The sequence below is a fragment of the Panthera leo genome, chromosome D4, assembly GCF_018350215.1.
Source record: "Panthera leo isolate Ple1 chromosome D4, P.leo_Ple1_pat1.1, whole genome shotgun sequence".
Taxonomy (NCBI): Eukaryota; Metazoa; Chordata; class Mammalia; order Carnivora; family Felidae; genus Panthera; species Panthera leo.
This window is the reverse complement of record NC_056691.1, coordinates 45183669-45200972: the sequence shown is the minus strand read 5'-3', so window position 1 is coordinate 45200972 and position 17304 is coordinate 45183669. Positions and strand designations below refer to the sequence as shown.

Genomic DNA, 17304 nt, shown 5'->3' with positions numbered 1-17304 from the left:
TTTTTAACATTGCAAAACAAATAATATATTGATACATGCCACAGCATAGATGAACCTTGAAAACATTATGCTAATGAAAAGCCAGTGACAAAAGGCCACCTATTATATGGCACCTTTTATATGAAATGTCAAGAAAAGGGAAATTTATAGAGACAGAGATATGGAGATATGTGTACTTAACAGTGTTCTCTCCTCCTAGACTGTGACTTCCTAGACCCAAAATGGCTCATAAATCTTTATACCCAGAGAGCCTTGAACATCCTGGCTTAAATTGTCAATATTTTTATTTTAAGGTTAAAGCTTTTTGTTTTCTGCCTAAGGAATCCTTGCCTAAAGTTTTCTGTGGTGGCCACAGGGTTTGAGGGGGAAGCCACACCATGACCTCTTCCCTTTCTCTCCTCCCCACCTCCACTCATCAGAGGATGAATAAATGACAATGTGTCAGAACACTTCTGAAAGGCTTCCAACCCTTTCTACTTGAACTTCTTCTGGAAAAGGCAGCAAACTGCATGAGATTAGGAGACGAATGGACCCCTTTTATACCTAAAACCCATAAATCTATAAAGTAAAACAAGGACTGTTTTGTTTTATATATATATGGGCCACCTGGGTGGCTCAGGTGGTTAAGCGTCCCACTTCAGCTCAGGTCATGATCTCACTGTTGGTGAGTTCACGCCCCACGTCTGGCTCTACGCTGACAGCTCAGAGCCTGCTTTGGTTTCTCTGTCTCCCTCTCCCTCTGCTTTGTGCTCTCTCTCTCTCTCTCTCTCTCCAAAATAAATGTTTAAAAATATAAACATAAAAGCCAAAAAATGCTGAAGTTTGGATTTAATATGATCTCAACAAGATGAATTTCACAAGCACTCATAACAATACACAAATGATATAAAACTAAAACTAAAATATACTTACCTTTTCATAACTTCTACTTAAACATCTACATTGAATTAAATCACCACTCTGCCTCCTTTATTAATAATTCTCCAAAGCCCTAACGCTAAATGTACAAAGGCAAATTCACTACGGGGAAACAATGTAGATTTTTCGTCTCCTTAATGACAACTTGTCATTTTAGGACATAAGGGATTATGGGCTCCTGGTAGCAAGCAGAATGTTCACAACAAAAGAAATGCTACGCTGAAGTTAATGAGGTAGTGACACAACTGAACTGTTCTCCCTGGTAACAAATAATACTGGCAGAAACTTGGGTACAAATTGCAACACTCTTCCTCTTTCTCATGCCCAGGTAAACCTGGAAAGTTACTACAACAATAAGTGAACTATTTAATAAGATCATAAAAATATCCTTAAAATTCTAAAATATTTATTCTAGGGGCGCCTGGGTGGCGCAGTCGGTTAAGCGTCCGACTTCAGCCAGGTCACGATCTCGCGCGGTCCGTGAGTTCGAGCCCCGCATCAGGCTCTGGGCTGATGGCTCGGAGCCTGGAGCCTGTTTCTGATTCTGTGTCTCCCTCTCTCTCTGCCCCTCCCCCATTCATGCTCTGTCTCTCTCTGTCCCAAAAATAAATAAAAAACGTTGAAAAAAAAATTTAAAAAAAAAAAATAAATAAAAATAAAATATTTATTCTAAGAACATAATCCAAAAGAAAGTTAAAACTTTACCTCTGTCATGACTTCCTAGACTATTAACTACAAAGCGGGGAAAGTGGGAAGCAACTAAAAACCCAATCAAAAATGAATTATTTGATTACTGATGATACTTTTGCTCAATGGGATCAAGTCATTACAATATGTAGCAACATCGAAAATATTCCTAGCCATGGGGCGCCTGGGTGGCTCAGCCGGTTAAGTGTCTGACTCTTGATTTTGGCTCAGGTCATGATCTCATGGTTGTGACACTGAGCCCCACATAGAGTTCTGTGCTAGGCATGGGCCCTGCTTAAGATTCTCTCTCCCTCAAAAACAAAACACAAAACAAAAAACAATGATTCTCTCTTCCTCTCCCTGGCCCACCCACCTCATGAGCACTTGTGCTCTCTCTTTAAAAAAAAAAAAAAAAAAAAAAATCCCAGTAAAATGTAGAGAAGGTAGAAAAAATATACTTGTAAAGAAAATACAATGGAAAGGAATACAAACAAAATGAAAACGCTTTTGTGACAAGTTTTTCATTTTTTTCATTATTCAAAGTAAATGTGATGCTCTAAAAACCAAATGTCTACAGAGTGATATAAAAACACTGCAGCGCATCTTTCAAGCTTATCATCTAATTTTTAATCAGTAAAAACACTACAAACAAATCTAGTTTATCTCAAAATATCTTTTTCATTAGGATCTTTATGCAAAGCCTAAGTTATATAAAAATCTCGTGCAGTAAACCAATCACAAAGGAAACGGAGAAGACGTGTGGGAAATGAGCACAAATATCACATTCATAAAAAGATTTCTTGAATAATATCACACCATAACAAGGTCAACTGAACACAAACATGACTAATAAAAACACATAGTGGTAGTTTGAGAATTATCTCTCAACAAAGCTAGGGTTTTTTTTTTAAGGTGATTAAGATGTAGACTTTGAATTCAGACAGATCTGGGGGCCCCTGGGTGGCTCAGTCGGTTAAATACCAGACTTCAGCTCAGGTCATGACCTCACAGTTTGTGGGTTTGAGCCCCGCATCGGGCTCTGTGCTGACGGCTCAGAGCCTGGAGCCTGCTTCGGATTCTGTGTCTCCCTCTCTCTCTGCCCCTCCCCAACTTGTGCTCTGTCTCTCTCAAAAATAAATAAACATTCAAAAAATTTTAAATTAAAACAAATGAATTCAGACAGATCTGGGTTTGAATCTTGGCTCTATCAAGCGTTAACTTAATGACCTCTGGCAATTAATTTAACCACTGTCAGCCTCCCAGAAGAAAACAGTACCTTGCACTCAGAAGGCTTTTTTTTTTTTTTTGAGTAAGATTAAATGAGATAATAAATATAATGATTGTAGTATATAACGGTTACTATACAGAAGTCACTCAGTAAATCAGTCTATGTTTACTAATACTATTATTAAAACATCTCTGATAGTTGTACATAAACCAAAATGAAAACATTCTGCTAATTTCATTAAAAACAAAGAAAACGTAATATGCAGACAGAGTAGTAAAATGGAACATATGGGTCTTCATCTAATGTTTCATATGGTTTGATAAGCTCCCTTTGTAGCAAAAGGTCTATAAAAAAGCTCGTGATTTCCCAGTCTCCTTTACTTTGAAGTACAAGAACATTTACTAATCATTCCTATAGGAACAAAATGTAACTTGGCTGACAAGGCAAGTTAAATGCTATAAAGAAGAAAATAGTCAAAGGATCAGAATAGACATTCCTCCAACAAGACATACAAGTGGCCAAGAAACATAAGAAAAGCTTAGTATCATCCGACAAATGCAAATCAAAGCCTTAAATGAGATCCCACTTCCCATGCACTAGGATGGCTACAGTTAGAAAAAAGGAAAAAGGGGTGGTGCCTGGGTGGCTCAGTCACTTGAGCATGTGACTTCAGCTCAGGTCGTGATCTCACAGTTCAGGAGCTCAAGCTCCACATCAGGCTCTCTGCCGTCAGAGTGAAGCCAGCTTCAGATCCTCTGTCCCCCCCTCTCTCTGCCCCTCTCCCACTTGCAAGCATGCACGTAAGGGTGCTCTCTCTCAAAAACAAACATTAAAAAAACGAAAGAAAGAAAAAAAGGGGGAAAAAAGGCAGCTAAGAAGAAGTGTGGCCGAGGAAGCAGCGAAATTAGAACCTTCATACACTGCTGGTGGGAACGCAACATGGCACAGCCATTTTGGAAAATAGTCTGGCAGTTTCTTAAACAGTTAAACATAGAGTGAGCATGGGACCCAGCACTTCCATTCTTGGGTGTGTACCTCGCCAACATGAACACATAGGTCTATGCCAAAATCTGTACACGAATGTTCACGGCAGTGTTATTCATAGACCAAAAAAAAAAAAAAAAGGAAACCGTTCATTGACTGATAAATGGGTAAAACGTAGAGCAGCCATACAGAATATTACCCAACCACAGAAATAAATGATGTACTGATACCTGTTATAACATTGGCGATGCTTGGGATTCTCCCTCTCTGCCTCTCTCTCTCTCCCTCTCCCTCTCTCCCCTTGCAGGCACTCTGACTCGCTCTCAAAATAAGTAACAATACACTTTAAAAAAGAAAAAGGAAATTAAGGCAAATGGGGATGGAATGGGGCAAAAAGTGATGAGATGAGAAGCCTGAATGGAAAAAAATATGAAAAAGATAATGCAAAAATATTAATTTTCCTTTTAAAATGGCAAACCCTCAGCTTGAAGGCAGAGGAAGGTTCTTCTTTCAAGCTCATATTTTTCAAAGGAAGGAAGCCTCAAACTAACAAGAGTGTCAGACTCAGAGCGAGTCTTAGATCTACTTTCCTTCTCTTTCATTTATGAGCCATGTGAACCTTGTAAACTTACTCGAATTACCAGAGCCACTGTTTCTCCAAAATAAAATGAATTCCCTGGGGCACCTGGGTGGCTCAAGTTGGTAGAGCATCGGCTCTCGATTTCAGCTCAGGTCATGATCCCAGGGTCCTGGAATTGAGCCCCCTATCTGGCTCTGCACTGAGCTTGAAGCCTGCTTGAGATTCTCTGTCTCTTTCTCTCTCTGCCCCGCTCCCCTGCTTGCTCACTCTGTTTAAAAAAAAAAAAAAAAAAGAATGAATCCCCACATCACAAAATGTCCAAATTCACATTAGGTACCCAAGAAATAGTAGCTGTAACTTTCACATAGTTCCGTGTACAAAAACAAACAGCAAACAAAACCCATGTGTGAAGTCCTAAATTAATATACCAATAGTGTTAAGAAAAGAGTACATTTCTTCTCCAGTTCCCAAATGGAAACTACAGTCTTGTCTTTATAATTAACCAAGATTCCTAGAATTTCCCCTTTCTGATTGTTTAGTAAAGCAGCACAGAAGAACCCCATATTGGAACCACAATCTTCACCTTGACAGAGCTGACATTTACATGGAATCCATCCTTTCAATCTCTCACTGGAGACCATGATAAATGATTAAGCAGCAGTCATTGCAGGCTTAATCTCACCCTCCAGGACAAATGAATTTCATGACTGTGACTCCAAACCTGAGGGGTTCCCTGTCAACCTTCAGAAAAAGAGCTCTGCTTCCTATACAAAGGCAAGGATGGGAAAGCCCAACGAAATCCAATTTGGGATGGTTTTCCAAATGAGGTACTTTCCAAAAGATAGGGTTATTCAATGTTACTCTCTTTTCCCCACTGGTTTCTAAAATTTCACTGTTTTAGGCTTTCTACATTCCTAATTATATTTGACAGTCAAGGATCTAAAAAGCAGTGGATAGACAAATTACTACCAAATGCTACTGGGAAATAGATTTAGAACGATGCTGAATATTTTCATTCTTGAAACGCTTGGCAACCATCAATGTTTCACACATGATATCAATTAGAAGACAGAATAAATGGCCTCACAGAACGCATGCTGGCTTCTGTGGATAGCATGCTGGCAGGAAGAAAAAAAAAAAAAAAAAAAAGGAGAAAAAGGCTAGGCCAAACTTAGTGGATGTGGCCTGGTGAGAGCCACCAAACTGAGTATATTTTTGCAACTTTAACACACATCACAGGACATAACAGCAGCAGCTTCACAAATAATGAACACATACCAAAAAAGCTTGGAAAGGCTTAAACAAAACCCAAAGATATATGAATTACCATCAAGGCTCGTCAAGGGGAAACAGATTATTTCTACTTATTTAAATGAATATAGAGCTATTCATTACCAAACACTTTTTTTAAGAGCATATTTCTGTTGCCAAAATTAACTGTGATGCAGTCAGTTTGAACAAATTCCACAACTTGGGACACTTGTACTATCCATGAGGAAAAGATGTTAAATAACACTATTTACCTCTAGTAAATATCAATAAAATAGTGGAGTTGTCCCCCAGACAAGAAAGATGAAAAATAAGGGATGAGATGGGCCACCTGGGTGGCTCAGTCGGTTAAGCGTCCGACTCTTGATTTTGGCTCAAGTCATGATCTCACAATTCATGAGTTCCAGCCCCATGCTGGCAGTGTGGAGCCTGCTTGGGGTTCATTCTCTCTCTCTCTCTCTCTCTCTCTCTCTCTCTCTCTCTCTCTCTGTCCCTCCCCTGCTCTTTCTCAAAATAAATAAATAACCTTTAAAAAAAGAAAAAGAAGGAAATGAAAATAAGTATTCTTTTTTGTTTTGTTTTGAGTGAGAGAGAGGGAGAGCAGGGGAGGGGCAGGGAGAGAAAGGAAGAGAGAGAGAATCCTAGGCAGGTGCCACATCCCCAGCCCAGAGCCCAATTCAGGGCTTGAACTCACAAGCTATGAGATCATGACATTAATCAAGGGTCAGACACTTAACCAACTGAGCCACCCAGGTGCCCCAGAAAATATTCTTTGTAATAAATGAAGTTAACGGATTGGGGCTGTTGTTTTATGATTTATTCTCACAGAAAGGATTAAAAGAAGTTAGCATGCCTTTGTTAGAAAGACACGTAGGATTTCTTCTTTCATTTGCGACATGGCAGTTGAAGTGTTTTAAAAGCAAGTTTTTGATAAAAATATCATGTGGGATTTGGATTTCATAACATGAAAAGAAACAGAAGGGGAAGGGGTGAGACACAATGGAAAAGTGACGTGCCTTTAACCAAGCAGAGGAAAAAGTATTAAGGTATCAAAGTAAGACACAAGCCTCCTTAATTAAAATACCTAGACATGATGTCTCCATTCCTCCACAAGACGGTGGAATGTGAGAAGTAAAGAAGCTGCTGTAGGCTGAACATTCATATCCCCTCCAAAATTCATATATTGAAATCGTAATTCTCAAGGCGATAGTTTTAGGAGCTAGGATCTTCAGGGGATGACTAGGTCATGAGGGTAGAGCCTTCATGACTGGGATTGATGCCCACATAAAGAGACTCCGGAGAGCTATCTTCCCTTTCAGCATGTGAGGTTATGGCAAGAAGAAAGCTATCCATCAAGATAGTGGTCCACGAACCAAGAAGCAGGCTCTTACCAGACAGTGAATCTGGATCTCAAACTTACCAGCCTCCAGACCATGAGAAATAAATGTGTGTTAATAAGCTACCCAGTTTAAGTTATTTGTGTTACGACAACCTGAATGGATTTACACAGTATATGGTGCTACGGGTAGAAGTTTGGATTGGGGCAATAGATTTCAACCATCTCAAATTATCTCCTTTAAGTATAGAAAGAGGCAACAAGAGCTTCAGCACTGAAAGGACAGGATCCCATTTGCAGGAAGAAGTCAAGTCACTATCATACATGAGCTGTAGAGAAAAGATTAAACAAGAAACAAACGACTTTGAACCTCCTTGATGGCATGGACTATATCAAACTGTGTACCAACCTTTCAGGAGCAAGCTCAACATTTAAAGAGCACCCGTGTGGGCAGACATTATACTAGGTATGTTTTGTGTGGTGTGTGTGTGTGTGTGTGTGTGTTATCTTTTATCTTCATTTGAAGAAACAGAGGCTCAGAAGTTAAGTAAACTAACCAAAGGACACGTAACTAATAACTGGTATATATACCAGGTACAGTCCCATGACTGCCCCAAAACGAAAATGCTTCCTACCACATCAGGCAACATTTTTCATATCTCCAGTACTTACTCAAGTTAATGATATCTTAGAGAAACGGAATGAGAAAACTAACGCCACACACTGAGCATTTCTTATGAGTTAATAAGCATCTATAGACAACAGAGCTGTTGAATGGGTGGAGAACACAATGGAATTACAGCCCCAGTCAGACAAAATTACCATTCGTTAGAGGGAAAAAGTTAATTTCGGAAATGAGCTGATTTCTGTTTGGAAAAAATAATGAAAAGGAAATACTCCCAAAATGGTAACAGTGATCACCATTCAGAGGTAAACGTATACAATTCTCTCTTCTCTCAAAGCTTCTACTGAAAACACATTTCAAAATAACATTTAGAATTATTTATTATGAAAGTAATAGAATTATTAAAGTGACACTTTGCAATTCCAGATGACTAACTGACACAGTAAAGAACAAAAGTCCTTGGTCATGTATAGTAGTCCCCTGCTGTAATATGAAACCCTTAACAACTCTGTCAACTACTGGGCATGTGGTCTAAAAGCATTGCCCTTAGCACACATTGGTTTCTAAACAGTGACAGTGCTCGCTCTCTGCTAAAATAAGTGTTTATCCAAAAGAAAATTACTTTTAGGGGCGCCTGGGTGGCTCTGTTGGTTAACCGTCCGACTTTGGCTCAGGTCGTGATCTCACGGTTTGTGAGTTCGAGCCCCTGTCGGACTCTGTGCTGACAGCTCAGAGCCTAGAGCCTGATTTAGATTCTGTCTCCTCTTCTCTCTGCCCCTGCTCACTTGTGCTCTCTCTCAAAAACAAATAAATGTAAAAACATTAAAAAAAGGAAAAAAGAAAGAAAATGAGTTTATTCTCATACCAAAATCCTGAGTAAACAACCTCCCTCCAAGGACTATTTTCCTCATTTATAAAATGATGTTATAACCCCTCTATTGCAGAATTAATGAGGAACATAAATGGAAAGTACTTTGCACAAGAACAGGGGCGTATAAACACTCAATACAGTCACTGCCTGTATTATTGTATCATTATATTCATTATCATCTCAACCATAATTGCCATAAGCTAAGAGAATTCCACCTAGTCTCAGTCACTAAAGGACTACAATCGTGTAAGTATGTTCACTGTGCGAAAACTTTGGTTCGGTTGATAAACGATCACTGACATAATTACCGCATTTCTCCAAAACGGTTAAGGATTCTCTCTGCTGTGTTGTGATTGGGGGAGTGGTATAAAGTTCAGGAAACGATTTGGAGGCTCAAGTCTAACATCAATCCATCCTACCCAAACTGATCACCAGGAAAGAAACACTCCTTGGCCAGTCTTCGGGCCAACAATCGTTTTTGCTGGCTATAAAACTCCCGCTGGCTTATGCCAATCCCTTCTTCTCTGCTTCTTAAGGCTCTCTGACCACCAAACTAAGAAGCAAATAGACTCAAGAGCTCCAAGAGCCTAACTTTCCCTTCTATGTTACCAACGACGACAAGTAAGAACAGGGAACGGCATACAGTGGTTTTCTTTAGCCTCTGGAGCACGTCCACAGAACCCGACATTTCAAGACTCCCCTCCAGAAAGGATTTCTAACGTAGAAGGTCTTGCTTCCCTTCCCCAACAAGAATCCCTGGGAGTGACTATTCCAGCACTTAGTTACTCGACTCTGAACTTGCAGCCTGGTAACTCGTATGCCTCGTAAAACATTTTCTGCAAAACTATCCAAAACAGTGTTGAAAAGCCTACCTCAGCTTGGCAGAGGGCATGAAGACCTTGTAGCACCAAGGCTGCTGGAGTGGCTTGGTCAGGTTTGGTGCACTCATTCAACACCTGGGAAATGGCTGCCAACATGTCTGCTCCATGCTGATAGGGCCTGTGAGAAACGATCGTTCAGAGACCAGATCAAAGTCGAAGAGCGCAGGCGCACTCCCAGGACTTCTGCCTGAACACAGAGCGTTAGTACTTTTCTTTACGCTTGTGCCCACTGAACGCTGACCCTCCAATACGAATGCATGTTTTCGTCAAAGATTCGCATCATCGTCGTTACTGCTGTAACCGGAGACTCATTTCTGATACAGAAATGTTATCCAAAAAAGAGGACCCGTGCTAACAAATGTTACTCTTCCCTAAGCCATACATCCTATTGTCTGAATTGACACAAACTCAAGTCTCCGGTAATGGTGGAAAGAACTGACTGACCTCACTGAGATTATCAGTAAAAGATAGAGCTATTTCCTGCCTGCCCCTTGCTCTGGTTATCAGCCACTGACTACAAAAGCAGGGACTGCGTCTCAGAAGGTCATTTATGACAGTAGCAAAACTAAGGGGGTTACACCTATCACAATAATGATGCTGATGCTGAGGACGATGATAAAAATAATGATATGAATCGTAACTGACCAAACACCTATCTCATGCCAGGCACTCTGCTGGATTCATGCACTCAGGCTCCTCCTCTCCTCTCCTCTATTCCACATGTCATGTGCTGTCCCCAAAAGGATTTTAACTCCCCAGAGAAATGCTCAGGCCCATCCTTGGCTTTCCCGGTCACCCCTGAATGATGTAATAGTTTTCTCTAACGAAATACCAACTGATTAAACTGCCTGGCTGGATTCTACGGTTCCATTGTCTGGCAAACGGAAATGGTTTTCCAAAACTGGAAACATCTAACAGATCTTGAGGTGGCAACTGAAAGGAAGACTGAATAAATTCAATAGACTCTGACCTGGGCTGATATTTAACTTTTACTGAACCTCAACTTTAAGTGTGTAAAATTAAAATATTGGCTAATGGGGTGCCTGGGTGGCTCACTCGGTTAAGCATTCAACTCTTGATTTCGGCTCAGGTCATGATGTCACGGTTCATGAGTTCAAGTCCCACGTCAGGGCTCCATACTGATTCTATAGAATCTGCTTGGGATTCTCTCTCTCTCTCTCTCTCTCTCTCTCTCTCTCTCTCTCTCTGCCCCTCCTAGCTTGCATTCTCTCTCTCTCTCAAAAAAATAAAATAAAATAAAATAGAAATGGTGGCTAATAATTCCTTCATCTCTAAAATTTTTTCCATGCCGATACCTCAAGAGAATCCAAACTCTCAGGTCTTGGGTTGTATGTGTGTGACTGTAGAGTGAGGTTATGTTTGGGTGGCCAAGAGACTGAAGCTTAGAAAAGAAGCAGAATTGCTGAGGTTTAGATCCATGCTGATCCGAGATTTATTTGAAACCGGAATCATCCACGTTACTGCTTCAGGATTAATCCATAATCGACAAGGGCAGAGTCACTTTCCTAAGACCCTCACATCTTCCTATACTCTAGAGCATACACGAGGATTCAATAATAGGCCTCCCTTGTAATAATTCCTAGTAATTAATTCTATGCGATGAGTCACAAATAAGGCCTTCCCTATTAAAACTCTTTATAACAATCGGGCATAACATGGGGAAAATATAAGAACGAACAGTTTGACTTTACTCCACTGTTTAGGTTTTAGAAATTTGTTGTATACAAAAAAAAAAAAAGAAAAAAGAAAACATAACATCACATTTTTATTATAATATTATTATCCAGAAAAGGATCTGAATTTCCTATAAATCAAGATACAAGGCTAGTACTGAGATAGACATGCTTGTTTCTTGAAGTCATTATCCAATATTATTAAGTTTGATAATTAGAAAACTTGACCTGAAAATTAACTTATTCTTACTCAAATACCCTCTGCCTATCTTTCCTGGCTTCTCACTTGCAATAAAAGAATTAGGTGCAAAATAAGACACCATGATACACATTCCCAAGAGTTAAGCACAGCTTACCTTTGCTTACATATGTCTCTTATCGATGCTGCTTTAGCGATGAGTTTCTCCCACTGGACTTCCTTGCCCACAGACAGAGAAGGCACGTCAGACATGGCCATGAAACGCTGCAGTTCAGGATATACACGATCCTAAGAAGGCAATTTCACAAAAAAGGTAATTTCCCAACTTGAGTTGAATAATCACTTTACACAGCATTTTTACCTCCAAATCTCACATTTGCATCGCTAATTACAACGCATTTCTTCTAATCAGCAGAGAACAATGCTTTTGTGATTGCTGGGGATTTTCTTAGAGACCCATGCATGCCTCATTTCATAAGACAAGAAAAAGGTGGCTGAATCTCACCCTAATTACAAAGGCTCTAATCGTTTATAATCACACTTCTATTACTTTTTCCACACAGATGGAAAAATCAATTTCAGAATTCAGGGAAAAAAGTTTATTTTCTATTCTCAATTTCTCTTTGAGAGCCAATCACAACTGACTGCCTTACAGATCAAAAGCATCCCGCTGAACCAAACTTTCTCAATGCAATCACGGACGTGACTCCTTAACACGACTGTATCAAAGCTTTGTCACACGTACTGAAAAACTCATTTGCTTCGGCGAAAGGAACATGTTTGATATGCAAGTGTTTTATCAGAGCTCACCTGCTTTTCCCACAAAGATGTCAACAAGCGCACAGTGACAGCTCTTAGGTGTGGAGTAGTTCCAAGAAGTTGGATCACTCGTAGAATTTGTCCTATGCACACCTAGAAAATATTGAAGAAATTATGGTTTCACAAATGTAAATGCAGATAATCCTGAGGTTACCAAAATAACGTGAAAACCCCTTGTTATAAAATAAGGACTGAAATGGAAGCTAACTATAATATTACCCATCTTTCTGAGAGGTGGGGCTTAGTTTTAGGGAGGAGCTAGCTAGCAATCCTTGGGGCATAAAGACCTAATCTCAGACAACAGCCAATGGGAAAACTTGGCTATGAAATGATTTCAAAGAATTCATTCTTTAATTTTTTTTTAAATGTTTATTCATCTTTGAGAGACAGAGAAAGACAGAGCATGAGCGGGGAAGGGGCAGAGAGAGGGAGACACAGAATCCGAAGCAGGCTCCAGGCTCCGAGCCATCAGCACAGAGCCTGACGCGGGGCTCGAACTCACGAACTGCGAGATCATGGCCTGAGCCGAAGTCGGGCGCTCAACTGACTGAGCCACCCAGGCGCCCCCAAAGAATTCATTCTTAAATACTATAATAAATACTTTGGGCCCAACAAGGAAAATAGTGGTCATGGCAAAATTAAGAGCTCAAAATTTCACGATACCAAACAAACTTCAATGTAGTATTCATGCCTCACTTTCTCTTTTTAAATTTATTATTTACTTTTGAGAAAGACAGAGAGAATGCAAGCAGGGGAGGGGCAGAGAGAGAGAGAGAGAGGGAGAATCCCAAGCAGGCTCCACGCTGTCAGCACAGAGCCCGACGTGGGGCTTGAAGTCACAAAACTGAGATCACGACCTGAACCAAAATCAAGAGTTGGATGCTTAACCGACTGAGCCACCCAGACGCCCCTCATGCCTCACTCTCTTTTTGCCCCCAAGTAAATTGGTTAAATACAAACCTTGTGAACACCAAGTGTAGGCAAAGTATACAAGATATCATTATATAATACAGGTTCCAGTGGTCTTCCCAATTTGAACATCAAAACTGGAATCAGATTTGGTACCTAAAATGAATTTAAAGAACATATTCGTTATGCCTTCTAAAATAAATCAATCTCCAAAGCAATCATTATTGAGGTTTTCTTCAAAAGAATAATGGGAATATATATAAATTTCAAGACTTAACGTTAGCTAGCCATTTTTCGTTAATGCAATTTCACAGTACCACTAATACTCTATTTCTTTTGTAATTAGCCACCAAATACCAATCAAAAATGTTTTTCTTAAACAACTATGACATTACCTCTCAGCAATACAAAAGTAGTTAAAATATATCCTGCCCCAAAGAAGTGCACAGTTCTAATGAGAAGCTGACACTTAGGATATATACACTAAAAATAACTGTAGAGTGAAATATGTTATTCCAATATGAAATAAGTAAAATTAGTTGTACGGTAAGGGAGGGTTAATGGCAAAAACTTCCCTGCAGGTCTCCATTTCAATCCCCACGATAAAATAAGAAGAACAATTCATTTGTGGATGAAAAGACGTGATATTGTTAAGATGGTAATATTTTCCAAAAAGGTCTGCAGATTCCACATAATCCCCATCAAAAACATAGCTGACTTCTTTGCCAAAATTGAAAAGTGGATCCTAAAATTCATGGGGAAAAGCAAGGGATCCCCAATAGCCAAACAATCTTAAAAAGAATCAAGTTTGAGGACTCAACCTTCACAATTTCAAAGCTTACTACAAAGCCACAGTAATCCAAAGAGTGTGGCACTGTTACAACAACAAGAAATATAGATCAATGAAACAGAACTCTGAGTCCAAGAATAAATCCTTACATTCACGTCCAGTTGATTTTTGATAAATATTCCAAAAAACCTACAATGGAGAAAGAAGAGTTTCTTTGAAAAATGACACTGGATTTCAACAACTGAATAGCCACATACAAAAGAATGAATCTGGGCCCTTTCCTTACCCAACACATAAAAATTAACTCAAAGTAAATTTCAGACCTAAGTGTCAGTGCTAACACTACCAAACTCTTGAAGAAAAGATAGTAGTAAATCTTTGTGACCTTGGGTTAGGCAAAGCCTTTTTAGATGGGACACCAAAAGCGAGTGCAACAAAAGAAAAAAAAATACATTTCACCAGCTTAAAAATATCTGTCCTTCAAAGGGCACCACAGAGGGGGGGAAAAAAAAAATCACAGAATGGGGGAATTTTTTTTTTTTTTTTTTTTTTTACAAAACATCCATCGAATAAGATATCTGTATTCAGAATATATAAAGAATTCTTCTAATTCTATAATAAAGGGACAAATAACCCAACTCTAAAAGAGCAAAGGATCCAAAGAAGATAAGCAAATGGCAAGAAAGAAAGACAGGGATACTCAACCATAATTAGCCATGACATATTCTACTTCTAGGTATCGATCTACCCAAGAGAAATGAAAACATATCCACACAAAAAACCTGTACAGGAATGTTCAGAGAAACATAATTCACAACAGCCAAACAGTGGAAACAACCCAAGGGTCCATAAACTGATGAATGGATAAATAAAATGTAGCCTAGGGGCATCTGGATGGTGCTGGTTGAGCATCTGACTCTTGACTTCAGCTCAGGTCATGATCCCAGGGTCCCAGGAGCGAGCCCCATGTTAGGATCCGTGCTGAGCATGAAGCCTGCTTAACATTCTCTTTCTCCCCCTCTGCCCCTCTTCCCTGCTTGTGTTCTATTAAAAAAAAAAAAATGTAGGGGCGCCTGGGTGGCGCAGTCGGTTAAGCGTCCGACTTCAGCCAGGTCACGATCTCGCGGTCCGTGAGTTCGAGCCCCGTGTCAGGCTCTGGGCTGATGGCTCGGAGCCTGGAGCCTGTTTCCGATTCTGTGTCTCCCTCTCTCTCTGCCCCTCCCCCGTTCATGCTCTGTCTCTCTCTGTCCCAAAAATAAATAAAAAAAAAAAAAAAAAATGTAGTATAGCCCTACAGTGGGAATATTATTCAGCCATAAAAAGGAAAAGGAACCAACAGGGATGAACTTTGAAAACATCACGTCAAGTGAAAGAAGCCAATCATAAGAGACCACACAGTAAATGATTCCATTTATATGACATATCTAGAACAGGCAAATCTATAGAGACAGAAAGTAATTGCATGAGATTGGAAAGTTGTAGAGGGAAATGGGGAGTGATTGCTAATGGGTACAAGGTTTCTTTGGGGGATGATGAAACTGTTCTCAAAGTATTTGTAATTATGTTTGCACAACTCTGTGAATATACTAAAAATCACTGAACTGTACACTTTGCATGAATTACATAGCATATATAACACAAAGCATGTGAATTATATCTCAATAAAACTATGAGCCTATCGATGGCACACTTTAGTACCAAAACGAATTATTTTCCTTCCAGTGCATTTCAGTTTTGTTGTCCAGAATGTTACATGTCCTCTATCTGCTATAATCTTAGAAAGTCTGTTTCTCCTAAGCTTAAGAAAACATCTACTTTAATTCACTTTCAAGAAGGAAGAAAAATTCTCCAAACCCTACTAACCAAAAAGTAACAGTTGAACATTAATTCATTAATGACCTTGACCATGATATACCATGGCAGCATTTGGAGCTACCCATTATAAGGGCCACAGGCTCACAGCACATAGCCAGAATTGATGTTTTTAACAAGTGCTGGGACTCTGTTAAAACAGAAGTTCTATCACCCTATATTGAGCAAATGAATGGAGACAAATTTTTGAATTGGCTTCTTATTCCCCATTTTAATTAAAAACAAAAGGTTATCTTAGATTGCATTACACAAGTCTCAATTACCCCTTCTGGTAAGATTTCTACCAAGACACTTTGACAGATTCTTAGTTCTGGGAAGGCAATCAGTACATTTACTGACATTTTATAAAATAGTGTATTTAGCCGTATGGCTTCCAAACAACTGGTTTAATTATATTGTCAGAAAAGAAATAAAGTACTCTATTTATGTTAAAGAGTACAGTTTTGTTTTTTTTGTTTTTTTTTTTTTTATGAGCCCCAGACTTAAAAAGTATGTATGGGTGGCTTTTTTTTTTTTTTTTTTTTCCTGAGTTCAGGAATGAAAAAAACCTACGTGGGAAACTTTTACTGTAAATAATCTTAAATTCATGCCTTCAACAGTTCCAAGGCTATTATATCCCAAATTATATCCTCAAAAGTAAATGGGAAAAACAAAATAGGTATTATTTCATTAAGAAAACAGATGCAGATATAGACGTGTGGAAATTTTTTTTTTTTTTTGCATAAAGTATGTACCATTGTTTTCCCAATGAAATAACATACGTGTATTGATTGATTTGAGATGTAATTATGAGCTCTTGATCCCTCTGTTCTTGATCATTCTACTCTCTGCAGGCAGAAAAGACAATGAATGCTCTGACTTTAAATTTAAAATAAGCTGGGGGCAGCTGGGTGGCTCAGCCGGTTGAGTGTCAGACTTCAGCTCATGTCACGACCTCACCATTTGTGAGTTTGAGCCCCGCATCAGGCTCTGTGCTGACAGCTCAGAGCCTGGAGCCTGCTTCAGATTCTGTGTTTCCCTCTCTCTCTCTGCCCCGCACCACCACCCACCCCCAGCTCTGTCTCTCTTTGTCTCTCAAAAATAAACATTAAAAAAAATTTTTTTAATTAAAAAAATAAAATTAAATAAGTAAATAAATAAATAAGTAAAATAAGCTGGAAAGTGTCCTCTAATTCACAGTCTCAAGATCTTCTGGTTTTAGAAAATACTAAGCTTTTGCTTCCCTTTTTCAGAATTCAAGTCACTGATGAACAACTGATTGAGAATGACGGGATTATTAAGGAGCTCCATAAGACTACCAGCAGATTCGTCAACAGAAATCTTATAGGCCATAAGGGGATGCAGGATAATATATTTAAAGTGCTCAAAGAAAAAAAAAAAACAAAAAAACAGACAACCAGGAATACTATGTCCAGCAAAACTTTCCTTGAAAAACGAAAGAGAAATAAAAACGTTTTCAAATAAACAAAAGCTGAGAGAATTCACCCATCAGACCTGCCTTTAAAGAAACTCTAAAGGTAGTCCTTCAAGATGAAATCAAAGGACCTTACACAGCAACACAAAAGCATATGAATGTATAAAGCTCACTTTAAAGGTAAATAAATAGAAGAATACACAATACTATAATACTATGATGATACTG

The 17304-nt window shown here is 39.1% G+C and overlaps 1 protein-coding gene across 4 annotated transcripts in view; it reads right to left on the bottom strand.

The window, feature by feature from the left end:
• FOCAD (focadhesin) overlaps positions 1–17304 on the bottom strand; it is a 322952-nt gene that overhangs the window by 156605 nt on the left and 149043 nt on the right. For all 4 annotated transcript variants that reach the window (XM_042914239.1, XM_042914240.1, XM_042914241.1 and 1 more), the window contains 4 exons: positions 13052–13156; positions 12083–12184; positions 11430–11560; positions 9371–9497 (listed from right to left, as the gene is read on the bottom strand). In XM_042914239.1, the coding sequence (XP_042770173.1) occupies positions 9371–9497; positions 11430–11560; positions 12083–12184; positions 13052–13156 (465 nt within the window). The remainder of the gene's footprint in view (positions 1–9370; positions 9498–11429; positions 11561–12082; positions 12185–13051; positions 13157–17304) is intronic.